Source organism: Natrix helvetica (genome assembly GCF_964273705.1).
Source record: "Natrix helvetica genome assembly, chromosome: 8".
Lineage (NCBI taxonomy): Eukaryota > Metazoa > Chordata > Lepidosauria > Squamata > Natricidae > Natrix > Natrix helvetica.
In genome coordinates, this window is record NC_138559.1 from 5,812,454 (window position 1) to 5,838,061 (window position 25,608).

A 25,608-nucleotide genomic window follows, 5' to 3' on the forward strand; every position below is an offset into this window, starting at 1 on the left:
TCATCCACTGCCGTGCTGCTGTGGGGCGGGGATGATGAGGTTTGGACTCCATCTTCCATCATCCACTGCCCTGCTGCTGTGGGGCGGGGATGATGAGGTTTGGACTCCATCTTCCATTATCCTCTGCCCTGCTGCTGTGGGGCGGGGACGATGAGGTTTGGAGTTGGACTCCATCTTCCATCATCCACTGCCGTGCTGCTGTGGGGCGGGGATGATGAGGTTTGGACTCCATCTTCCATTATCCTCTGCCCTGCTGCTGTGGGGCGGGGACGATGAGGTTTGGAGTTGGACTCCATCTTCCATCCTCCACTGCCGTGCTGCTGTGGGGCGGGGATGATGAGTTTTGGACTCCATCTTCCATCATCCACTGCCCTGCTGCTGTGGGGCGGTGACGATGAGGTTTGGAGATGGACTCCATCTTCCATCATCCACTGCCCTGCTGCTGTGGGGCGGGGACAATGAGGTTTGGAGTTGGACTCCATCTTCCATCATCCACTGCCGTGCTGCTGTGGGGCGGGGATGATGAGGTTTGGACTCCATCTTCCATCATCCACTGCCCTGCTGCTGTGGGGCGGGGACGATGAGGTTTGGCGTTGGACTCCATCTTCCATCATCCACTGCCCTGCTGCTGTGGGGCGGGGACAATGAGGTTTGGAGTTGGACTCCATCTTCCATCATCCACTGCCCTGCTGCTGTGGGGCGGGGATGATGAGGTTTGGACTCCATCTTCCATCATCCACTGCCCTGCTGCTGTGGGGCGGGGACGATGAGGTTTGGCGTTGGACTCCATCTTCCATCATCCACTGCCCTGCTGCTGTGGGGCGGGGACGATGAGGTTTGGCGTTGGACTCCATCTTCCATCGTGCCAGTATTTGAGGGTGAGGATTTAGGGTTCAGAGAATTAAGAAATGAAGAGAGTTGGAAGGGACCTTGTAGGTCATCTAGTCCAACCCCCCTCACCAGCCCAAGCAGGAGACTCTACACCATTTGAGCAACTAAAGGCCTATCAATCCTTCCATTCCCCGCCCCCATCCAATCAGAGCTGAAGAAGCTTCTTGGCACCTTAGGGACGACCAGGACTTGGGTGACTGAGACTCTTCATAGACATCCTGGATGAAGGAATCCAGGAATCCAAGGGGTTTGCAAGAGAAGCTTCGTCATCCAAGTAATCCAACCGGTGGACCCAAAGGAGTTAAGCCCACCTACCTTCATTAGGCACTCACAACTCACCTGCTGGTTGGGAATGATGGGAAATGGTGTTGGGGAAGAAATCTTGGGCCTTTGCCATGGTTCCTTTCAGTTTGGTTGCCTTCTTAGGTATAATTTTCATTAGCATTCCTAACCTAGAAATAAGGGGAAAATGTCTGACAGGGACAGCAATCAACCCCTGGAACAGAAAAGTTACCTTCGGAAGTTGTGGGAGCTTCATCCCTGGAGGCTTTCAAGAAGAGATTGGACTGCCATTGGTCAGAAATGGTGCAGCGTCTCCTGCTCAGGCATGGGGGCAGGGTTGGACTAGATGACCCCTGAGGTCCCTTCCAACTCTGGTATTCTATATTCAGTGGAACAGAAGTTGCCTTCGGAAGTTGTGGGAACTTCATCACTGGAGGCTTTCAAAAAGAGACTGGACTGCCATTTGCCATCCCCGCTGAGGGAAAGCCCAAAGCCTCCCCCCCCCAATAAAAAAATACAGCGCTGTCCCTTTAAGAACGGACCATGACATCATTTACCCCGCCCTTCTCCCTTTCCGGCTTTTGCTCCACCGAACTTGACACGGAAGGCCCGCCTTCCGCGGCCGCGGGGGGAGCCAATCGCCAGCGGGCCGTCGAGCGGAAGGCCCGCCCGTCCGCCGGGAGGCCGAAGTGGTGTCGCCGCCCGCCAATTGGCTGAGAAAGCCTGTCCATCTCCTGTTTGCCCAGTGGCGGGTTAGGGTGCGCCGAGGTAGGGTGGTGGTTTCCCGGGGCCCGGCGGCGGAGCTCCAGCGGCTGAGGCGGGCGGGTCCAGAGTCGTCGCTCGGCCAGGCCCAGCGGCCCCGGCCATGGAGTCCTACGATATCATCGCCAACCAGCCCGTGGTCATTGACAACGTAAGCTTGCAAAGCCGCGGAGAAGCTGAGGGGAAAAAGAGCCGCGCCCGGCGGGGCTGCAGCGACGGCGGCTGAGGAGTAGGATGAGGTGCCGGAGCTGGGTGGGGCCTCGGCCTTGGCCCCCGCCCCGCCTTGCCTCGGGTAGCCCTGCCGGATAGGCCGCGTGCGCCTGGCTGGCTTTGGCCTGGAGTGGCTCTGAGGGGGGGAGCTGGTGGGGCTACGCTAAGCCAGGATGCGGGACCCCTAAACCTGGTTTGCTCTGGGCCCAGCGGGCCGTGTGGAGAAGGGATGCGGGTGTCAGAAGATGCGGGGCGAGGAAGGAAGGCGGGCAGGCGCCTGGCAGGAGGAGCCCCGCCGCTGTGGAGGCTGGGATTACTCAGCGGACTATTCGGGCAGCCCCGTGCCTGGAATGAAATAGGATGACTGTGGATGATGATGATGTTGTTGTTATTATTATTATCATCTTTTTTATTCATTCAACCTGAGACTCAAGTCAACTGGAAGGTTTTAAAATGGGCCGCTAATGTCATGGACTGATGGTGAATACGGGTCGCTGCCAGCATCCCAGGGATCAAAAGTATCTTCTTCATTGTTATTGTTGATAATGATGATGATGATGATGATAATAGATACTGGCAGCAACCCGTATCCGCCATCAGTGCCAGTTATTTGTGATACATGTTTGAATGCTCAATTGAATGAGTTTCATGTTTAATGAATAAAGTAATAAATATTATTATATTTGCCATTAATATTTGTGATACATTTTAAATGTTCAGTTGACTGAGTTTCATGTTTAATGAATAAAAGATGATGATGATGATACTAATAATAATATCATCATCATCATCCAGATGTTCAAGTTGGGTTTGGCATTTTTGTCTATTGAATCACCTGGGATAGCCAAAACTGGATGTTTGATAGTGTTGTTGTTATGGTTGTTGTTATGATTACTAACTTGTATTCATTAAACATGAAACTCAGTCAACTGAACATTTACAAATTGTATCACAAATATTATTGACCAGATACATTTTTATTACATTTCATTATTATTATTATATACTTTATTCATTAAACATGGAACTCAGTCAACTGAACATTCAAAAATTCATCACAAATACCGTTGACTGGTGCTAATGGTTGGTATGGGCTGCTGCCAGCGTCCTAGGTATCAACCAAGGACCTTCTTAAAGTGTCTGTTAATGATGATGACTGAGTTTGGCATTTTTGTCTACCTCTACAGTATAGGAAATGCAAGAGGGAGAGAAAAAGGCATCTGTGTTGATCATGGTTCCTACCGCCTATTTCATTTCATCCATGCATTTTATTTTATTTTTTGACAGCGGTAGTTGCCATTACCCAGTTGTTCTCTGGGGCTCCACCTGATAGGACTGTTTCCTGTCCTTAATTTCTTTGGGTTAAGAATATATTCTTATTGCAGTGCCTACTTAAATAATTGCCACACCTTGGGTTGATTCCTTTATTTTCTTGCGGATGCTTTTTTTGCTCCTTTCCAGGCGAGCCTGAGTACTATTCTATAGAATAGAATAGTATCCTTTATTGGGCTGAGTGTGGTTGGACACACAAGAAATTTGTCTCCTTGTATATCTAAACACATGTGACCAAATGAAGTGTTCTTTTCTATATGTAAATCTCTTACTGAGCTTTGATTATGATCAAGGAACCATTCAAAATCCTAGTTTATTAGCATGGTCCATAACTGGGTGGTCCTATATGAGGGAAGACCCCAGTTTCAATCCCTACTACTAGATCATGGAGAATGGGTGGGAGGGAAAAGGAAGTTTGTGTAACAACCTGACAGCCAGCATAATAATGTATAGCACTGTGAGGCATGGAAAATAAATACAGGTGGTCCTTGACTTACAACAGTTCATTTAGTGACCATTTGAAGTTTTGTTGTTGTGAAGTCGTGTCCAACCCATCGCAATTCCTTCCTGTCCTCTACCATCCTCTGGAATCCATTAAAGCTCACACCGACTGCTTCGGTGACTCCATACAGCTACCTCCTTCTCTGTCGTCTCCTTCTTCTTTTGCCCTCCATCGTTCCCAGCATGAGACTCTTCTCCAGGGAATCCTCATTAGGTGGCCAAAGGATTTGAGTTTCCTCTGGCCTTCTAAATCTGCTGTCTAGATTTGCCATTGCTTTCCTCCCCAGGAGCAAGCCTCTTTTAATTTCTTGGCTGCAGTCCCCATCTGTGGTGATCTTGGAGCCCAGGATAATAAAATCTGCCACGACCTCCATTTCTTTCCCATCTATTTTCCCATCTAGAGGGCTGGATGCCATGATCTTAAGTTTTCTGAACGTTGAGTTTCAAGCCAACTTTTGCACTCTCCTTCTTCACCTGCGTCAAGAGGCTCTTTAGTTCCTCTTCACTTTATGCCATTAGAGTGGCATCCTCTGCATATCTGAGGTTGTTGATATTTCTCTCGGCAATCTTAATTCCAATTTTTGCTTCGTCGGCGTTCAAAGTTACAACGACTGAAAAAAGTGACTAATGACCATTTTTCACACATGACCTTTGCAGCATCCCCATGCTCTTGTGAGCAAAATTCAGATGCTTGGCAACTGGTTCATATTTAGGACCCATTGCAGCGTCGATCATGTGATTACTTTTTGCGACTTTCTGACAAGCATATAAAGCCAGAGTCACTTAACAACTAGGTTACTAACCAATCAACTGCAAGTGATTCACTTAAGAACTGGGACAAGAAAGGTCGTAAAATGGGGCAACACTCACTTAACACATGTCTCACTTAACCACAGAGATTTTGTGCTCAGTGTGGTCCTAAGTCAAGAACTATCTGCAACTGGTTTCTCTAGTTGTTAGATGTAAGGTAAGTTAGCATTAGCTCCTGTATTGCAAATGAAAACTATGAAGTGGATTGTCTAGAATAACTACTGTTTGAAAGGAATGCCTCCATGTTTTCCCGATCAGTAGCTCAGTTGTTTAACCAATACATTATGCTGACCAATGGCATAAAAACATTAGTTAATGCCGTTGTTTAATATAATGTAACTTTAAAATAAGCCTTTCTGAACTTTGTATATTTCATTTTTTCAGAATTCTAGCCAATATGGCCAATGGACTAAGGGTATTTTGTTTAATAAGAGTCCATATATTTTCAAAGGAATTAACACAAATATGTGTAATAGAATGGCTTGGCACTTGAATAACCAAAGATGTGTCCAGATCTTAATTTAGATACAGTTTTTGTAGGATCCCTGTTGCAGACAGTTGTATGATCTGCATGTGCTCTGAATCGCCTTTATCAACTAATATCAGCATCTACATTATAGTAAAAAATGTATAATTAATGTTTAGCTCTCAGTACAGTATTGACCATGTTGATACTATTATTGAAGAGTCTTTCCTTTAAGAATTAACAGTGATATTAAACTCTGCATGTTCCTGAGAGATGAGTTCAGATTAACTCTCGCTTTGGAATGTGGGAAATGAAACAGCATTTAGAATTAAGGGCCTATCCTTCGTAGGGCGTGACAAATATTTCAACTTTCAATTTCCAAACATTAGATGTGACCATGCCTTGGGGATTGTAAAAATATTTGGGTGCCATTAATATAATTTAGATGCGCTTGGTGAGTACATAAACATAACTTTTTCACATTTTGTTTGTTTCATTTGTAAAAATTGAACATGTCATCATCAACATCTTTTAATGACCCCATAATACTTTGCGGGGTGGAGTCTGGGCAACTGAATGGAGCAGGCAGAAGTTTTAATGGCCAGATGCCCTTCCTGATGCCAATGCGGAGTTTTGTTCAGCAGGCTCAAAAGCCCAATTGGGCTTATTATCCGGAGAGGTCTTACTTTCAGGAAAATGTTATTTTTTAACCTTTATGCTACGTATAAAAAAACTATTGTGTGTTGCATTTATAAAATCAATGAACTGCTACAGATAAAAGTTTTTATTTCTGCACGTAAACAAAAACATTTTGAACACCGGGGGAAAAAAAGATTAGTTGAAAACCTCAATAAATTGAGGTCGCACATTGGTGGTTGTGACACATATTTTGAGAGAGATGGAGCTGCAGCAGAGGGATAAAAGATCCACATGTGGCTCCAAAGACCCTGGTTTAAACAATATGAGGATTACTTAAATTTGATAAATGTGAGAGAGATTACTAATATTATTACTGTGAATTGGTTAATATGAACCAACTCTGTTCACACGCAATATGGAAGTATATTTATATTTACACACACACACACACACACACACACAGAGTATATATAATAAAAATAATAAAAATCTAAAAAGTGATATCTACAAAAAGGAACTAGAAAACCTCAGTGCCAGCTTCATTATGCCACCAAGTGACGTGTGGCAAATTTTTCTCTGCTATCCAGTGTGTTTTGAATCAAAATGTCATCTTCCTCGCTGTTGATGAGTGGGCTTTTTTTTTTCCACACAGGGTTCAGGAGTAGTTAAAGCTGGTTTTGCTGGAGATCAGATTCCGAAGTACTGCTTCCCAAACTAGTGAGTATTGCTCCAAAACGCCTCGTCTCGTAAGTTGTTAAGTGTAGAAAGTTGGGAACAAGAGGGGAGCTGGGTGGGATTAAGGTTGATGAACAATTGTAAAGGGTCCTCCGGTGTAATAGTATGTGGGAATTACCTTTTGAAACGGGGCAAAAAGACACAGGCTAAAGGAACAGCTTGGTCTGACCGAGGCTTCCCAAGAGCCTGAAGCAAACTCCTGGTCCCGACAAAAACCCCTTTTATTAATTTACTATGAATTCTGCTCATTCACATCGAGCAAAGTCTTTCAAGGGGAGGATTTACAGTCATAGACCTTCTCTGGCTTGGAGAGCTGCCAGGCCGATATCCGCAAAACTTGGCAAGGAGTCTCAGAGAGTCACGGACCAATTAAGCGAACTAATTGTCTCCTGCAAACTCCACTCCCCTTTCGCTCTTCTTTTCTTTCCTCTGGGAGGGTCCATTCATCATCCACCTGTGGCCTTACTCCCAAGTCGACCCCTGTTCTTTAGCTGTTCCCTTCGTTTGGCAACTCTGTGCATGCGCACACTGGGAACAGGCTCCAGCTGTTCATCTGCCTCACTGATGTCTGACTCCGAAAGCAGCTGAGAACTCCCAGATGGCCCTGGCCCCATCTCTGCCTCCGACACAGAGCCCTCATCAGTACCTTCCCCAGACTCCAGGACTGGCCCATGTTCCTCCCCAACCTCTTCACTGTCTGAATCTTCTGCCAGCTCTGCTGGCCACTGGCTGGCCACAGCACAGCTAAATGAAAGGGAGCAGGAATGCGGGTGGAGCAAGGACCTTACCTAGTTTCTTGCACTGAGATGCCGGGAAAATCGTCCTTTCAGATTTGCAAGATTCCGTTAATGTAATCTTACAGTGAAGTTGAATTTGGTCGTCTAATTGTGCTTTTGGTCTGGCTGATCTGCCTTGTAAGGTTGACACATGTTCATGTGCAAGAGTGATGAATCACTCTCTTTTTTGCTAGTGTGGGCCGCCCGAAGCATGTTCGCGTTATGGCTGGAGCACTCGAAGGAGATCTCTTCATTGGACCGAAAGCAGAGGTAAAACCCCACCACAGCATCTTTGGAATACCCACTCCGGTACCAACGATGGTACAGGCCCCAAAACCCAGATCCACTCAGTCTTGCCAGGTTTCATTTGAACCCTGTTCCCCACCTAAAATGCTAATTGACTTAATTTTCCTCTGTATTAATTAAGAGGTTTGCTTATAGCAATAGCACTTAGGCTTATATACCACTTCATATTGCTTTACAGCCCTCTCTTAAGTGTTTATAGAGTCAGCCTCTTGCCCCCAACAATCTGGATCCTCATTTTACCTACTTGGAGGGATGGAAAGCTGAGTCAACCTTGAGTCTTGTCAGGATCGAACACCAGACTCTGGTCAGAGTTAGCCTGCAATACTGCATTTTTACTACTATGCCACCATGTTACTGTCCTGCCTCATAATATTTTACAGCCCTCTCTAAGTGATTTACAGAGTCAGACTCTTGCCCCCAACAATCTGGGTCCACATTTTACCCACCTTGGATGGATGGAAGGCTGAGTCAACCTGTCAGGATCAAACCTCTGGCAGTGGGCAAAGTCAGCCTGCAATACTGCATTCTAACCACTGCACCACCCATGGTTCTTATACTACAGAAAGCAGCTGGACAATGATTTATTCAACTCTAATATCCAAAAGAGCATATGTGTTTTAAACTCTGCCTTTTAGAGATGTTTGGTGTGCTTTGCAATAGTCCACCTTTGAACTTTTCTGTTGCATCCATGTAGACAGAGGTTATATATTCTGGACATTATCTGTTCTCCCCACCTAAGAGGATTCATCTTCTGGCTGCTGGGTGCCATCCTCTGTAGCAGAATTATTTCTATTTCTCCCGTAGGAACACCGAGGGTTGTTATCCATCCGGTACCCCATGGAACATGGCATTGTCCGGGACTGGAACGACATGGAAAGAATCTGGCAGTACGTTTATTCCAAAGACCAGTTGCAGACATTTTCAGAAGAGGTAAAATATGTCGTCCCTGAGTTCATGAGTTCAGGTGGAGAGATGGAACCTTCTGTGTTTGTTTTTAAATTTCAGTATTTTTAGAAATGATGACGAAGGCTAGGTATCAACTCTCAAAATGACTCTAGCCGAGGCCATAATTTTCTCTGCTTCATTTCTTAGTTGCCACCCTTATACGGGGGTGGGTGGGGCAGGGGTGAGGGTAGGAACAACACTTATAGAATGTAGAATGTTTTCCTAAGACTGTCGGACAACAGCAATAGGACCCCTGAGAACCAAAGCCCATTCAACATGTCCTAGCAATGGCAGGAAGAAGCTCATCACCTGCTTGATTGGCTGACGTGACCTGTGACCCAAGGGGGGTGGCCAGTATCTATCAATGAATTATTCCAAAGTGGGAGAATTATTCTGAGATGGCTTAACATTTGAACGTGCCGATTTAATGTACCCAATAAACAGGATCTTTGAGAAAGCAACAGTCTCAGAGTCTTGAACTAATTGGGAGAATTCCTCGGAATCATGACCCCAGGGCTGTCCAGCTTTGGCAACTTTAAGACTTGTGGACTTCAACTCCCAGAATTCCCCAGCCAGCATGTTGCTGAAGGCCTTTTTTGCATAAAAGAAATAACGCAGCTTCGGTTGGCTTGGTGCCCCAAGAGAACTATCACGCACTGCAATATGAATGGTTGATCCAGTACATCAAGAGAGCAGTTGGAGAAAGTGCAGAAGAGATATACATGGACAGTGGTACCTTGGTACTCATTGTTAGTAGTTCTGGGAAGCGCGATGAGTACCGAACACATTTTTCCCATAAGGAATACAGTGGTACCTTGGTATTCAGCTGCTTTGAAACTCATTGAATTTGGTACTCAATGCATTTTGATGGAAAAATTTTGTCCCAATATTCATTGTTTGTTTGGTACTCAATGCACAAGTTAGAAATTGTTGAATTCGGCTACCTTGTGACTCACTACATTATTCCTTCTGGGAAGAATGTGTTTGATACTCATCGGTTTTGGTTCTCATTACGCCTCCCCTGTACCACTGTGATTGTTCCGACCTAGGCTTCTCAAAAGCACGAAGCCGACTCCTCGTCCCAATAAAAACCTTTTTATTTAGTTTTAGAGTAAATTCCTCTCCAGCAAAGTCCCGGCCAACAGTCTTTCAGGAGATTTCACAGCTACAGGCCTTTATCTGGCTTGGAGAGCTGCCAGGCGGATATCTTCCAAACGCCAAGCTGTAGCAGCAATTACTTGGCAAGAAGTCAGGAACAGATCTTCACTCTAACTCATTGTCTCCTGCAAACCCCCTCCTCTTTGCTCCTCTTCATTCCCGATTGGAGGGGCCATTCACCATCCACCTATCCCTTTACTCCCCAGTCGGCCCTTGTTCCTTAGCTGTTCCCTTGTCCTGGCAACCCTGCACATGCACACACTGGGAACAGGTTCTAGGTATTCTTCTGCCCCAGTGATATGCCATTCCGAAGGCAGCTGATAACTGTCAGACAGCCCTGGCCCCATATCTGCCTCTGACACAGAGCACTTGTCAAAGCCTTCCCAGACTCCAGGATTGGCCCATGTTCCTCCCCAACTTCCTCACTGTCTGAGTCTGCTGCCAGATCCACTGGTGGGCCACAACAGTAATGTAGTGGGTCACCAGGCAGCTGATACCAACAAGTTCTAGCTTGTGCATTGAGTACCAAACAAACGATGAGTGCTGGGACAAAATGTCCACGTCAAAATGCGCTGAGTGCCAAATTTGATGTCTTTCAAAGCAGTTGAGTACCACTCTATATTGCAGGGATAAGGGAATTGGAGCCTTGGGGATCTTCTGGTAATTTCCTAACCAGTAGGAGTGGAAAACCGCATTGGTGGTAAAGGGATGGGTTCCAGAACTTTCTAGATCCTGCTTCCCACTGTAATGTGTTTTGTCTGGGTGGTTCAGATGCCAAAGGAGCCCTTTCTCCAAATTTGGTTCTGATTAACATGTTCCTGAATAACACAGCCTTTTGAAAAATGTGGTTTAATAGAGAGGCCCTTAACATTTAGTTGCTGTACATCACATCATGTCCTTAGAAAAGTGAATAGAATTCGCTTTGCTGCAATTTTTTTTTTGTTGTTAGTTGCAAAGTTGTGTCCAGCCCATCGCAATCCCATGGACAATGTTCCTCCATGCCTTCCTGGCCTCTATCATCCTCTGGAGTCCATTGAAGTTCACACCTACTGCTTCAGTGACTCCATCCAGCCACCTCATTCTCTGTCGTCCCCTTCTTCTTCTTTTGCCCTCAGCCTTTCTTATGGTCCAACCTTCACAGCCATGGATTGCAATTGCAGCTGCAATTTTGATGGCTTCTTACTGGATTGGGGCCCTTTTTGAGAGCCTGGGTGGGCTGTCCAATGGGAAAAGGGGCTTGTAAACATTCCGTCGGTTTTGTGACATTGATGTGGACCCTCTGTTTTCCTTCCAGCATCCTGTTCTGTTGACAGAAGCCCCCCTAAACCCTAGCAAAAACCGGGAAAAGGCTGCGGAGGTTTTCTTTGAGACTTTCAACGTCCCTGCTCTCTTCATCTCCATGCAAGCTGTCCTCAGTCTGTAAGTGTCTGTGTAAGCGATTGTGGGCCATAAAAGTCATGCAGAACATGCAAAGTCAACCATAACCGAAGCCCAGAGGTGGTAAGTCACTTCCCATCCAGCCAACCTCCACTTCCAGCAATTGGAAACTTACAGATGCAACTGGCCTTTCTTGGTTTCCTTTCCTTGAAAACATTTCGCTTCTCGTCCCGGAAGCTTCTTGGATGAGAAGCGAAGTGTTTTCAAGGAAAACACCAAGAAAGTCCAGTTGCCTTTTGAAAAAGCACCTTTGGCACTTCAGTCTGTACGTTTCCAATTGCTGGAAGTGGAAGGAGGCTGGATGGGAAGTGACCTGCCACCTCTTGGAGCACTACCTGTGTCGCAGGTGCATTCGTTTAGGAATTGTCTCACGATGTGAAGGAATTACTGATGCCGAAAAGACAGTTCAGTCAGGCCCAGACCTTGGTCCACTTGGTTCCTTAGCCGAATCTCCCTCTGCCTTCTTCCAGTTATGCCACAGGCCGCACCACGGGAGTCGTGCTCGATGCTGGCGACGGTGTGACACACGCAGTGCCCATCTACGAGGGCTTTGCCATGCCTCACTCCATTATGCGGGTCGACATTGCCGGGCGGGATGTGTCCCGCTACCTCCGCTTGCTGCTACGGAAAGAGGGCTATGACTTCCACACCTCGGCCGAGTTTGAAGTGGTCAAGACAATAAAAGAGGTAAGGTCCAGCGAGAGTCTGTAGAGATTCTCCGTCAACCAAGTTGTGGTTGTCCCAAAGGTGCTTTTTTTCAGGAGGCAACTGGACTTCCTTGTTTTTTCTTTAAAGACATTTTGCTTCTCATCCAAGAAGCTTCTTCAGCTCTGACAGTCTGGTGGGGAATGGAAGGATTTAGGCGGAAGGGGATATATATGGATTTATGGGGGGGGTCTTTGCCCTCACTGCAGTTGGGACAGGGGTTCCCTGGTGTGCTGATAAGCGGAAGCGTTGAGCATCTCACAGAAGGGAAGCTTCAGCTGGAGATGGTGTTAAACTGGCGGCCAGGGTTTCCAATTTGTCTTGGAAACCGCTGTTCAGCAAGCGGCTCCTTTGAAGTGTCCATCAGACGCTGAAGAAGGCAGAAGCTGCTTCTGACTTTCAAAGCGGCTGCCTTCAGCGAGCGGAACGCCTCCCACGGAAGCTTCAAAGAGCTTCTTGCCGGTGAAGTGGCTTTGCTACATCATGCGGAGAGGAACACAAACAGCTCTGTTGATTTAAGTAGTGGGGCTTCTTCAGAATCAGCATGTGGTGTCCCCGAAATAAGATAAAATACATACAAAGCACAACTGGGAAGGTCAGAGCCACACTGTTTAACAGAGCTGGAAGGGACCTTGGAGGTCATCTAGTCCAATCCCCTGCCCAAACAGGAGACCCTACACCATTTGTGACAGATGGCAGTCCAGTCTCTTCTTGGAAGCTTCCAGGAATGAAGCTCCCACAACTTCCGAAGGCAGCTTCTGTTCCATGAGTTGTTTTGTCTTCCCTGTCAGAAAATTCCTCCTTATTTTTAGATTGAATCTCTCCTTGATCGGTTTTCATCCATTATTTCTTCTCTGGCCTTCAGGGGTTTAGGAAATTAGCTTGACTCCTTCCTCTCTGTGGCAGCCCCTCAATTATTGGAAGACTGCTATCCTGTCACCCCTGGACTAGCCGTGCCCAGTTCCTGCAACTGTTTTTCATATGTTTAGTCTCCAGTCCCCTTTGGGCTAGATCAGTGTTTCTCAAATAGTGGGGCGCCCCCCCCCCCAGGGGGGGTGCGAGGCTCCGTAAAGGGGGGCTCGTTCGACCTCGTTACGCTCTGAGCATAACTTCTTCTCCGCCTTCCAAACTTCAAAACTCGGCTGCCGAGTCTTCCAGCAGTGGCTGCTCTAGGAGTGCGCTCTATGGTTGTGGGCTGGCTGCTGGACAGAGAGTCTTTTGGATATAGAGTCTTCCAGACAGAGAGTCTTCCAGCAGCCAGCCCACAACCATAAAGCACCCTCCTAGAGCCACCGCTGCTGGAAGACTCAGCAGCCGAGTTTTGGAGTTTGGAAGCCAGAGAACTTTGTCCTTGAAAGTGGTAATGTCTTTCTATCAGAGCATATGTAACTATTTGAACAAAACTGAAAGTTCATTCTTTTCACTTTGTTTTATATCTACAATCCTAAGCCTATTCAAGTTCCACTTTTTAGGCCTTATCAAAACAGTGCTAAACTAACTACGCTTGGACACAAAGTTATAGTAATTCTGCAAAGAGCAATCATCTATAGTTTTCTTTTTTTATTCTCTTATACGTTAATAAGGATACAGTGTTATGCAGAGGTGTACTTATAACAATTTTATAGACAAATGATACTATTTACAGTCGCACGGGGGGGGGGGCGCGAAATGTTTTCTTCTTCCTAGGGGGGGGCATGACAGAAAATAATTGAGAAGCACTGGGCTAGATGAAGTCATCCAGTCCAACCCCCCGCTGAAGCAGGAGACCCTGCACCATTTCTGATAGAGGGCAGTCCAGTCTCTTCTTGAAAGCCTCCAGGGATGAAGCTCCCACAAATTCCGAAGGCAACTTCTGTTCCATTGAATATAGAATAACAGAGTTGGAAGGGACCTTGGAGGTCATCTAGTCCAACCCCCGCCCAAGCAGGAGACCCTTTATACCATTTCTGACAGATGGCAGCCCAGTCTCTTCTTGGAAGCCTCCAGGGATGAAGCCCCCACAACCTCTGAAGGCAACTTCTGTTCCAGGGGTTGATTGCTCTCACTGTCAGAAAATTCCTCCTTATTTCCAGGTTGAATCTCTCCTTGGTCAGTTTCCATCCATTATTCCTTGTCTGGCCTTCAGGTGCCTTGGAGAATAGCTTGACCCCCTCCTCTCTGTGGTAGCCCCTCAAATATTGGAAGATGCTCCCCTGTCTCCCTGGTCCTTCTCTTCTCTAAACCAGCCATGCCCAGTTCATTTTAAAAATGAACATGCAGATGAGCACCCCCAGCAGACTTTTGGTATGAGATGGCTGAAGGTCTTGCCCGATGCCATGGTCAAGTGAAGGAGGAGAGGCTAACCTGACCTCTTGCCCCACCACGAGTACCTACAAGGAGCTTCTCTCCCTGGTGGCTTCCGGGGCCAATTCAGGTGCTTCACCTACTTCCTTCCTCCCTACAGAGAGCTTGCTACCTGTCCATCAATCCTCAGAAGGACGAAGCCCTGGAGACAGAGAAAGTGCAGTACACACTGCCTGACGGAAGCACTTTAGATGTAAGTTCCTGAACTAAATGGTGTGTGTTGCTCCTGGAATGTGAAACTTCCTGTTTCGGTGTGCAAGAGAAGCACGATGATGATTTTTTAAAAAAAGGCTTTATGTTGTGTTCTGCTGGTTGTCTGTGGAGCTGGCAGCAGATTCGGACAGTGAGGAGGTTGGGGAGGAACATGGGCCAGTCCTGGAGTCTGGGGAAGGCTCGGACTAGAGCTCTACATCAGAGGCAGAGAGGGGCCAGGGTCATCTGGTAGTTATGTGCTGCTTCCGGGGCCTGACATCAGTGAGGCAGAAGAACAGCAGGAGCCTGTTCCCAGTGTGCACATGCACAGAGCTGCCAGAAGGCAAGAACAATTAAGAAAAAAGGGTGACTTGGGAGTAAGGCTTGAAGATCATTGGCTCCTCCCATAAGACATTAAAGAGGAGCACACGGGACATGAGCTTTTGCAGGAAGCAATTAGTTCATCTGGTCGGTTCAAGCTCTGAAAAGTTCTGTTGGACTCTGTGCTACGTTTGGCCTTGCTCTGCATTTGGCAGTTAGACCTCTGGCAGCATTCCAAGGGAAATAAAGGTGGGTGTTTATCAACATTCCCCTGAAAAACTGTGGCAACTCGAGCAGACATCTGTCGGAATCTTCACAGACTTGTGGGCTGTGAATGACCATAATTCACAGCCCTCTAAATAGAAGAGCGTTTGGGGGGGACTAAGACTGTGATTTATGCTTCCTTGGGAAGCCTAGGTCAGAACACTTTTATGAGTTCCTCTCTCCTATCAGAGACTGGGTAATTCAGCCATATTTGGTAAGGGGGGGGGGTGTTTGAACCTTCTGCCAGCTTATGAATGTTGTAGCCAAGCAGTCCTGCTGAAGCAGAGTTGACCCTTGTGGCTTTTGGGACAGGTTGGCCCATCCCGATTCCGAGCTCCTGAGCTGCTTTTCCAACCAGACCTAATAGGAGACGAGAGCGAAGGGATCCACGAAGTGTTGGTGTTCGCCATCCAGAAATCGGACATGGACCTGAGGCGGACGCTCTTTGGGAACATTGTCCTGTCTGGAGGATCTACGCTCTTCAAAGGTACTCAGTGGATGTAGAGGAGGAGGTACTTTCCGCTTGTGAACAAATAATAGGTAACAGAACCACAGAGTTGGAAGGGACCTTAGAGGTCCTCTAGTCCAACCCTTGCTCACGCAAGCCACCCTATACCATACCAGATGAATGGCTGTCCAGTCTCTTAAAAACCTCCAGTGATGGAGCACCCATAACTTCTGGATAAAGGAGTTTACTTCTGCAATCCGCCCAAAACTGGGTTGGAAGAAGATGTGGCATTTTCATGTCTTTCCCAGACAAGGTTCAAGAGAGCAGAAATAACTGTTCTGGCCCGCTGTCGGCCAGTGGAGTTGGCAGCAGATTCGGACAGTGGTGTGGTTGGGAGGAAGGTGGGCCAGTCTGGGGAAGGCTCTGATGTGGGCTCTGTGTCGGAGGCAGAGAGGGGGCCAGGTTGAATCTCTCCTTGTTCAGTATCTATCCATTATTCACTTCCCGTTTTCCCCTCCATTCATGCCAATGTTAATGCCAGGGTGTTCATCTTGCCTTCTCAACTCTTAAGGTTTTGGGGACCGACTGCTCAACGAAGTGAAGAAACTCGCTCCGAAGGATGTCAAGATCAAGGTAAATCGATGGAAAAAAGGCTCTAATTCCAGCTCTAATTCCATTCACGTGGGTAAACTCACCCTTTTAAAAAAAATGAAAGAAAGATGAATTTTGAAGTCCCTATGACTATGAAATACTTTCTTTTAATGTGGCAGTTTCCCCAGGGACTGTTCCCTTCCCTCCCTCCTGAAATATTTACCTAAAAAGTATGGCCTAAACACTGCTATCATGTCTCCCCTAGTCCTTTTCATTAAACTAGCCAAACCCAATTCCTACAACTGTTCTTCGTATGTGCTAGTCTCCAGTCCCCTTCTCTTCCTCCTTATTTTGCTCTTCTCTGCACTCTTTCCAGAGTCTCTGCATCTTTTCTACATCGTGGTGACCAAAACGGAATGCAGGATTCCAAGTGTGGCCTCACCAAGGCCTTATAAAGTGGTATTAACCCTTCACGTGATCTTGATTCTCTCCCTCTGTCTAAGCATGCTTCTGTGTTCTTCTTTCCAGATTTCGGCTCCTCAAGAGAGATTATACTCAACGTGGATTGGGTAAGAATGTACCCCTTCCTCCCCCTAGGCCCATGATCATGAACCTATGGCCCGCGCACCAGTGGTGGCACGCAGTGTCCTCTCTGCTGCCATGCACGCCGATGCCCCAGGTCAGATCTGTGTGGCGTTTCTTTCGCGAGCTTCCGTTTCCCTGCAATCGATGAAACGGAAGAGCACAAAAGAAAAAAATCTTACCTCTTGCCCTGCTGCGGGTGTTGGCATGCCCCGCCGCCCGCCCGCCAAGTAGCCTCGGGTCTCTGATGCGCATGTGTTCATGCCCGTGCATGCATGTGTTTGTGCATGCCTGTGTGCATGTCCGCGCCTGTGCATGTTTGTGCGCGAGTGGACCTTTCAGTTTGGGCAGGCGTGCCTGTGGAGTTTGGGCACTCGGTGTCTAAAAGTTTGCCATCACTGCCCTGGGCAGTTTCCACCAGGAGCCCCAGTATAGTAGCCATGTTTTATAATGACTTCGCTTTCCTGCACAGGAATGTGGTTTTATTTGATTTTTCATTTAGTGCCCTTTGCAAATTCGGCCGTTGTGCTTAATTATTCAGCAAACCATATTCAGGATCCAGTTTGTGAATCCTATCTTCTAGACAAACCACGGTTGGATGAGGTCACACAACACCTTAAACCAGAGACTCTGAAATCGGGGAAGAGGAATAAACTGGATTGGGGTTGTAAAGACTTGAGCACTAGAAGGATGCAGTCTGGGTGGTCCTCAAGTGAAGCCAAGACCTTTCACTTTTTGTCGTCATTGCCAAACCTAAGATTGCTGTCAGAATTGGCTCTCGTTGGGCCCGGAGGAGCTGACAGCAGAATCTGAATTTTGCATTTTTGTAAGGAGCAGATATTGATTCAAAATAAATGTAGACCGAGAGAGGAGAGTGGCTGTCCCAAAAACAAAACCTAATTTTAGTATTTTAAAAAAACCAAGCAAACTCCTCCTTCCTGCTAAGAAATAAACTTAGCATTTGGGTTGACCTTTTATTCCTATCGTGGCTGAGGAATCCTAGGAGTTGAAATCCACAAGTCTTAAAGTTGCCAAGGTTGGAGGCCGCTGACCTATCTTATTTGACCAAGGCAATGGGCCGGCTCCTTGACCCTCTCTGTCTTCTCCCCCAGGGGCTCCATCCTGGCCTCGCTGGACACCTTCAAGAAGATGTGGGTCTCCAAGAAGGAATACGAGGAGGACGGCTCCAGGGCCATTCATCGAAAGACATTCTAGGGCAGGGACGGGTGGCAGCAGCAGGAAGGCACAGCTGGGGTCGTCTCTCTTCTCTCGTGATCCTTTCTTGTCCAGGGCTCCTTCTTTCCTTCCTTCCTTCCTTCCTTCCTTCCTTCCTTCCTTCCTTCCTTCCTCGCCTTTTCTTTCTTTCCTTCCTTCCCCCTTTTCTTTCCTTCCTTCCCCCTTTCTTTCTTTCTTTCCTTCCTTCCTCTTTTCTTTCCTTCCTTCCTTTTTTTCCTTCTTCCCCTTTTCTTTCTTTTCTTCCCCTTTTCCTTCCTTCCTTCCTTCCTCTTTTCTTTCTTTCCTTCCTTCCCCTTTTCTTTCCTTCCTTCTTTTCCTTCTTCCGCTTTTCTTTTCTTTCCTTCCCCTTTTCCTTCCTTCCTTCCTTCCTCTTTTCTTTCTTTCCTTCCTTCCCCTTTTCTTTCCTTCCTTCCCCCTTTTCTGTCTTCCCCTTTTCTTTCTTTTTTTCCTTCCTTCCTTCCTCCTTTCACCTTTTTCTTTCCTTCATTCCTTCCATGCCTCCCTCTTTACTTCCTTCCTTCCTTCTTTTCCTTCCCCTTTTCCTTCTTTCCTTCCTTCCTTTCCCTCCCCACTTCCCTCTCTTAGTACCCCTACATGCATGTTGCTAGCACACACCTCCCTGGGAGGAGGTGTTGCTCTTTTGAGGCCTTGTTTGGGGGGTGGGGGTGGGGAAAGGGTCCTCCCCCTTGACCTGGGAGGGACTGGAAGCCCCTTCCCACCTTCTGATCCCCTCCCAAGCAACCCATTTGCTTTGCCCCAGCCGCTTGCCTTGGGCTCCCAGCAAGAAAGAAGGCTGCCCTCTTGGCAAGGGAGTTAACCCTGACCACCACCACCCCTTCCTCGCCATCCGCACCTTTGACGCCTCTCCGGAGGAGTCAGGCATTGCGCCCATACCTCTGGAAGCCCCCCCCCCCTTCAAAGTCAGCAAGCTCTTAGGGAAGACAGCACCTGACAGCTGCTGCCCTGCTTGCCATCTCTTGTCAACTCTACCAGGGACCCCCGGATCTCTGGGGAAGGAAAGGATATCAAAAACGTTCTTTAGCCTGCCCCCCCCCCAATGCTCCAGCCCTCTCGTCACCCTGAGGACCAACCAAGGGGTCTGTGAGAGAGCAGAGCGATGGGGGCCTCGGCCTAAGCCCAGCTTCTTCCCCCTCGGAGGCCCCTTTACCCCATTCCAGCCCCTCTCCTGACATTGAAGAAATAGGAGACTTGGGTGCAGAGGGGAGTTTGAAATGCCCCTGGGAGAATAGGGCGAGGGTCGAGAAAAACGTCTTTCCTCCAATCGGTCTCCCCTCGGGGGTGTGGGCTCAGCTCCAGGGATGGCCTAAGCCAAGTTGGAGAAGGGATAAGCCAGAGGTCCCAAAACCTGGCCATTTTAAGACTTGTGGACTTCAACTCCCAGAATTCTCCAGCCAGCATAGCTGGCTGGAGAATTCTGGGAGTTGAAGTCCACAAGTCTTAAGGTGGCCAGGTTTGGGGACCTCTGGCATAGGCCAAGCCAGAGAGGAGGTAGGCAGCTTCTCAGCATCATCCTTCCCACCCTGTCCTTCTGAACGTGGCTTCAAGTGGTGGGAAAGGATATGGAGAACCCAATCTGGATCTGGTTAAGCTAACTACGAAGATGGGAAAGGGCTGCCTTGCAGGCTTGTGGGAGCGGAAGCATCCCATCCTTGGTGGGGTCTCCCTTGAGCTGGAGCTTGGGTGGGGGGAGTTCAGGTGACTGCTGGGGGAAGGAGGAGGAGAAAGCTTAACAAGCATGGTGCAGGAACCTGGAACATTTTAAGACTGACCTAAGAAATAGACCAACCTATCCTGAGCCCCCTCTACACGATATTGTCTTTTTTTCCACCCCTCCAGGTCTGCTTTGGCTCTTGATACCTTGAGATGTGCTCCCCCCTCCCCCTCTTTCCCCCCAAATCTTGTGGCTGTCCATTGCAAATGGCCGCGTCTCTTTCGGAGGCGTGGGGGGTGCCTTTACCCGTGTACGAAAGCTGCCCGCTCTCTATCCAGCCCCTCTCTCCTAGCCCAGCTTTCCCAAATTGGGCCCCCTCCCAACCGTGTGGGTTTCAATTGAAACCCCCCACGCGCCCCATCGCCCCCCTCCCCAGCCTCTACAGAATAGCCTAAGACACTGGTGGCGAACCTTTTCAGCACGGAGAGCCCGTGTGAAAATCTCACGTGCGCACCCATGCGCTCTCACCGGGGCTGCACTCTGGAAAAGCCGAACTTTCCGGGTTCTCATGCACATGCACCCCCGACAATCAGCTGGCTGGTGTACATGTGCATGCTGGTTTTCGGCACTGCCGCACACGCGAAAGGATCGTGCTCCGGAAAAGCTGAACTTCTGAGTTCTGGCGCGCATGCACCCCTGACAATCAGTTGGCCGGCCTGCATGCGCACAGCAGTTTTCGGCTGTGTCCGCAAAGGACAGCTGATCGTCGTGTGCACATACGCACCAGAAACCCAGAAGATAAACAGGCAAGGGCACATGTGCCGGGTGACATGGCTTTATGTGCCACTTTGGGCACGCGTGACATAGGTTAGCCATCACAAGTTGCTTTCCGGGCTTTGCAGGACAAACCCTGTTTCCCCCACCCAATTCGCTCCGCGTGGTGCCCCCCCTTTGCTCACTGCCTTTTGGGGGGGGGGCTGGATAGCCTCGGCTCAAGAGTCCAAAATTCAAACGGTTTTAACTTAGACCAGTTGAAAGCCTGACTGGTTTTGTTAGCTGTTGGGGAGGGGGGGGTGTTTGTGTTGGTGAAAGGGGGAAGGAGCAGGTTTCCAATAATTACCCAAACTGCCCAGCAGCTAAGAGGACCGGCTCCCCTCTTCACTACTTAGGCTGTGTTGCAGATCATGGCCTTAGCCTCTGGCTGGGAAAAGCATTCAGCGTTCTTTTTTTTTTTAATATGTAAGCAAATGAATTTATTTAAAAGAAACATTCTCTTCTGTTCCCTTAAAATATGTACGTACCTCTGTCGGCTTCTCCTTGTTGCTCTTCTACAGTAACTAAACCAAATTGGAGGCAGAAGTGCCCCTCTTCTCCCCCCCCCTCCCCTCTCTGCTCCCCCTCCCACCATCCTTTCCCCATGAGATCCACCTGTCTGGGCTGCAATGTACAATAATTTAACACAGTTGCCTGTATTTTTATTTTGTAAATTCATTATACTAATAATTATAAATTAAGCGCCAGTGGCTTGGCCTGCGTCTGGAGTGGCTCTGTTCACGGCGGAAGGAGGCGCGATCCTGATTGTGATGCTGCTTTTTCAGATGCTGGGACTAGACAAGGGATGGCGAACCTTTTTGGCACTGAGTGCCAAAACCGGAACATGCGCCGGAGTGCTGGAAACCCAAACACCAGCTAGCTGACATACGTATGTCTGTTTTTGAAGTATCTTTTGGGCGTTTTCAGGCTGGTTTGGGGGCCATTTTCAGACCAATTTCCAGTCTTTTTTGGGCCAAAAACTGCCGAAAAAGGCCCAGAACCAGTCCGAAAAATGGTCGTTGAAAACGGTCGTTGTTGGGGCTGTTTTCTGGTGCTCCGGGACCCACGAAGAACCAGGTAGTGCACACACACCATAAACCAGAAGGGCAGTTGGTGACAGCGTAGGTGCCCAGGGAGGGCTCTGCGTGCCATAGGTTCACCATCACGGGACTAGACCCTTCCTTCGGCACTCAGTGCTCACAGAGCATGCTAGAACTCCTAAAATTTTTCAGGAATTGGGGTGGCCCTTCTTTTGGGGTGCGCTGCATGGCAATGGTTAGGCTAAGGAAGCTCTTAAGTTGCACTTTTCAGAACATCATTCTAGTCTGCCTTGATTCGTCTTTTACCAAACCACGATTTTGCCAGGTGAAGTGTTGATGCAAATCCCTGAAAGAGAGAGGGTGTAGCTGTTGGATTAATTAAACAATTCCCTAAGGATTTTGTGATGCTGTTCTTGGCACTGCAGATCACAGCGAAGACAAGAGACGGGATCTGAAGTCCGTCTCCTCCGTCCCTATTTCCGCAGTAGCTGTCCAGATGCTGCAGCGGAGTTTACAACCTCTTGCACGCTAGGTCACACTCACTGCTGTCATTTCTTTGTTGGTTGGTCAGCTCAGCTGTAGTCACTTCAAAAACACGTGTGAAATTGGACAAGTGTTACTCAGCCTTGGTGACATGTGGATTTCAACTCCCAGAATTCCCTCTGCATGGCTGGCTGAGGAATTGTGGAAATTAAAATTCTGCTTGTCTTAAAATTGAATTAGATCATGGCTTTGTCCTATGTGACTCCTGATTGCAGGGTATCAATGGATTTAAATTTCAGAAAAACCAATATTGGGGATGGTTGAATTTGAAGAGCCCTTCCCGCTTCAAAGTAGTGTCCCAGTATACTAATTGCACTTTTCTTTTTGGTTATTCTGCCTTTATTAGCAGACACACCCTGTATGTCTTATTAGAACCCCCAAACATACCCTGTTTGTTTGGGGGTTCCTTTTTGGAAAGAAAGTAAAAAAAAATATTTCTTTAAGTACTTTAAAAGGTTTTGTGCTTGTCTGGCTTCAGGTGAGCTGTGTCTGGAATAGTTCAGTGATGTGAAAACAGGAAAAAGTAGTTCACTTAGGGCTGGATATATAGCAATTACAAAGCAGAGTTGTCTGTGTGACCATCTCCCATTTACTGGGGGTGGGTAGGGTGGAAACGGCAAATATATCAATAAACGCATGTCAAAGCAACTATTTCAGTTATTTAGTTTCTAGCAGATGCGCTTTTTGGAAATGCAGTTATGGATAAATATGGTTAGTGAATCTCCATTCCAAGGGAGGGTAGTAGGACTGAATTACGGTAAATGCTAGAGAATAAAGTACTGGCTGAAAATTCATCAGTTGGCCCCTAGTTTTTCTCAGTATGAGGAAGGCAATGTCGTGCACTCACACAATAGCAATAGCACTTACATATCCCGCTTCACGGTGCTTTACAGCCTTCTTTAAGTGGTTTACAGAGTCAGCCTATTGCCCCCAACAATCTGGGTCCTCCTTTGACCCACCTCAGAAGGATGGAAGGCTGAATTAACCTTGAGCTGGTCAGGATCGAACTGCTGGCAGTAGGCAGTTAGTCTGCAATACTACATTCTAACCACTATGCACCGATGCCTATACCACTTCATAGTGCTTTACAACCCTCTCTAAGCAGTTTAGAAAGTCAGCCTCTTGCCCCCAACAATCTGGGTCTTCCATTGACCTACCTTGGAAGGATGGAAGGCTGAGTCAACCTTGAGTCTGGTAAGATTCAAACTGCCAAATTGCAGGCAACTCGCAGCCAGCAGAAGTAGCCTGCAGTACTGCATTCTAACCACTGGGCCTTTGGATCTGCAGTCCTAATACTCAAGGAATTTAGGGTGCTGCTTTTATTCTCCTTGAATGCCTCTGTCTGCTGGCAAGAGTTAATTGGCCAAAGGAAATTTGGAGTTCATGCAGCACATGGACAAAAATTTGATAGCAACAGCCCCAGAGAGCTGGCTACCAGCCCTTTACCTGGGCACCCCTGAACTAAGGATTTCTGCAAGCTTCTAACTCCAACATGATGGGAAATGCCATTAAGAAACCACCTTTGGTATAGCAGTTGTTTCCCAATGCTAATAGGTGTTTGGATTTAGGATTACTTGTGCACCCCATTCCCCTGGATGTGACTGGATCAGAACAGCATTAAATTGCAAGTGGTCCTTCACTTAACAACCACAATTGGGGCCATAATTTTCATTTTGTGTCATTCTGGACTTCACGTGAGCCTGATTTTACAGCTTCTCCAATAGCTGTTTTTTTTTGTGGCGCAGGGTAGGGGGGAGAAATTGACAAAAAACAGCTCACAAATTGCAATCACTGCGCGATGCTACACATTGATTATAAATGCAATCCTGTTGCCAAGTGCCAGAATTGTGCCCACGCGAACCACAAGGGTGAGTAAGTATAGAGTCTAGGCCGTCCCTTTTTTTGAAAGAACTTTTCAAGCTATCATGAAGTGAGCAGCTGTAAATTGAGGTTTGTGTGTAATTTGTCCAGTAGTAGGCATTTTTATCTTAAAACGGTTCCGTAATGGAATCTCTCTAAGCCAGCTAGTTCCATACTTGTTCACCAACCTTGCTGGGACAACCCTCAGCATCTCATCATCTCCCGGTTATTGGAGAGGAAAATGGGCAGAGATTAGGTTTGGGGATCAGGCAAAACTGTGGCATGGCAAGGAGGGGGCCTATTGTGCCACTCTGATTCTTAAGAAACTGACTTATTCCACGGTATGGGAAATAAGCCGTATTACTCTGGATGCCTTTATTTCAGGGGAAGCCTTCAGAAATAATTATGTGGAATACAAAATAGCAGAGCCTGTTTATATGGAGTTCCAACATCCACAAAAATTATTTTGGGAAAATCCTCAAGCTGTATTTTCTTCCCAGGACTTGTTCAGCTGTGCTGTGCAACCTTGGGCTAAGATGGGGTGGGAAACTGGCAACTTTTATGACTCCCAAAATTCTGTGTGGAGACTAATCCCAGCCTTCCATGGTTATGCCCAGCAAGATGTTCAGGAATTTCTTGGTGAGCTTTGGGATAAAAGTCCAACAAGAATTGGAGACAGAGGAAAAATGCCTGGCCCTCATTCCTGCTTCTCAAAGGAATCTCATTTAAAAAGTTTTGAATGGTCAACACTATTTTTCATGGACAGCTTTTAAGTCGGGTAACATGACTTAAATGTGACAACAAACCAAATACTGCAGACCTTTCTGGGACTTGTCACTGTTCTGACCTAGGCTTCCTGATACAGTAAAAAGCACACAATTAGATCCAAAACCCCTTTTTTATTTCAAAAAGCTGTGAATTGTTCATTCACAGCCCATAATGGGTCCCAAATAGTTGTAGAGTCCTACAGTAGACTGACAAAGTCCTTCGGGATAAGGATAAGCACCCACCTTTATCTTCCCTGAACCGCTGCCAAATACTTAATTGGCAATTAGTTTGGCAAGACCAGTGTCCCAACGGAGTTTCAGAAAGTAAATTGACCAGCATGAACCAAGTTGCTTCCTGTAAACGTTCACTGGCCTTTGCTCCTCCTTTATGTCCTATGGGAGGGTCTGATCACCTCCAAACCTTACTCCCAAGTCGTCCCTTCTCTTTTAACTGTCTTGCCTTCTGGCAGCTCTGCGCATGCACACACTGCAAACGGGGAGCCTGTTCCTCTGCCTCGCTGCTGTCCGGCTCTAGAGGCAGCACATAACTCCCTGATGGCCTTGGCCCCCCTCTCTGCCTCCGACGCAGAGCCCTCATCAGAGCCTTCCCCAGAATCCAGGACTGGCCCATGCCCCCCCCCCCCAAACCTCCTCACTGTTTGACTCTGCTGCCAGCACTGAAGGCCCCTGGCGGAAGAGTCATTGGAATTCCCTGAAAGATACCACTGCAATGGGAGGCAGACAACCTGTCCATATTCATGCTAGTTGACAGATGTTGGACAAATTTACAGAAACTGAAGATTTAGAAGGGAAGATCTATGCTGTAAGCAGTGCAACAGTGAGTAATGACTAAGCACAGAAGCAGCTTCTAGTGTGCCACCTACCTCAGATTCTGCAGTTACACCTTAAGTGATCCAGAATTCCTGAGCCAGGTTGCTATTTCTGGTTTAAGATGACTTTGGGTGCTACAAGTGTCCCCAT

At 47.5% G+C, this 25,608-nt stretch overlaps 1 protein-coding gene across 1 annotated transcript; it reads left to right on the forward strand.

Moving 5' to 3' along the window:
• The first annotated feature begins 1,894 nt into the window (after positions 1-1,894).
• On the forward strand, positions 1,895-21,132 carry ACTR1B (actin related protein 1B). Its single transcript, XM_081961239.1, has 12 exons — positions 1,895-2,086; positions 6,546-6,610; positions 7,599-7,674; positions 8,515-8,640; positions 11,108-11,232; positions 11,721-11,937; positions 14,399-14,491; positions 15,388-15,562; positions 16,095-16,156; positions 16,643-16,683; positions 17,809-19,288; positions 19,437-21,132. Exons 1-11 carry the CDS (start codon positions 2,039-2,041, stop codon positions 17,909-17,911), a joined length of 1,131 nt encoding a protein of 376 aa, XP_081817365.1. The 5' UTR covers positions 1,895-2,038; the 3' UTR covers positions 17,912-19,288; positions 19,437-21,132.
• Positions 21,133-25,608: the final 4,476 nt, after the last annotated feature.

Excerpts from the sequence above, each read along its gene's own strand:
- ACTR1B (XM_081961239.1), top strand. The coding sequence starts at position 2,039 with ATGGAGTCCTACGATATCATCGCCAACCAGCCCGTGGTCATTGACAAC. Across the intron at positions 2,087-6,545 it reads AGCCCGTGGTCATTGACAAC|GGTTCAGGAGTAGTTAAAGC; the intron begins GTAAGCTTGCAA and ends TTTTCCACACAG. Across the intron at positions 16,157-16,642 it reads CGAAGGATGTCAAGATCAAG|ATTTCGGCTCCTCAAGAGAG; the intron begins GTAAATCGATGG and ends TCTTCTTTCCAG.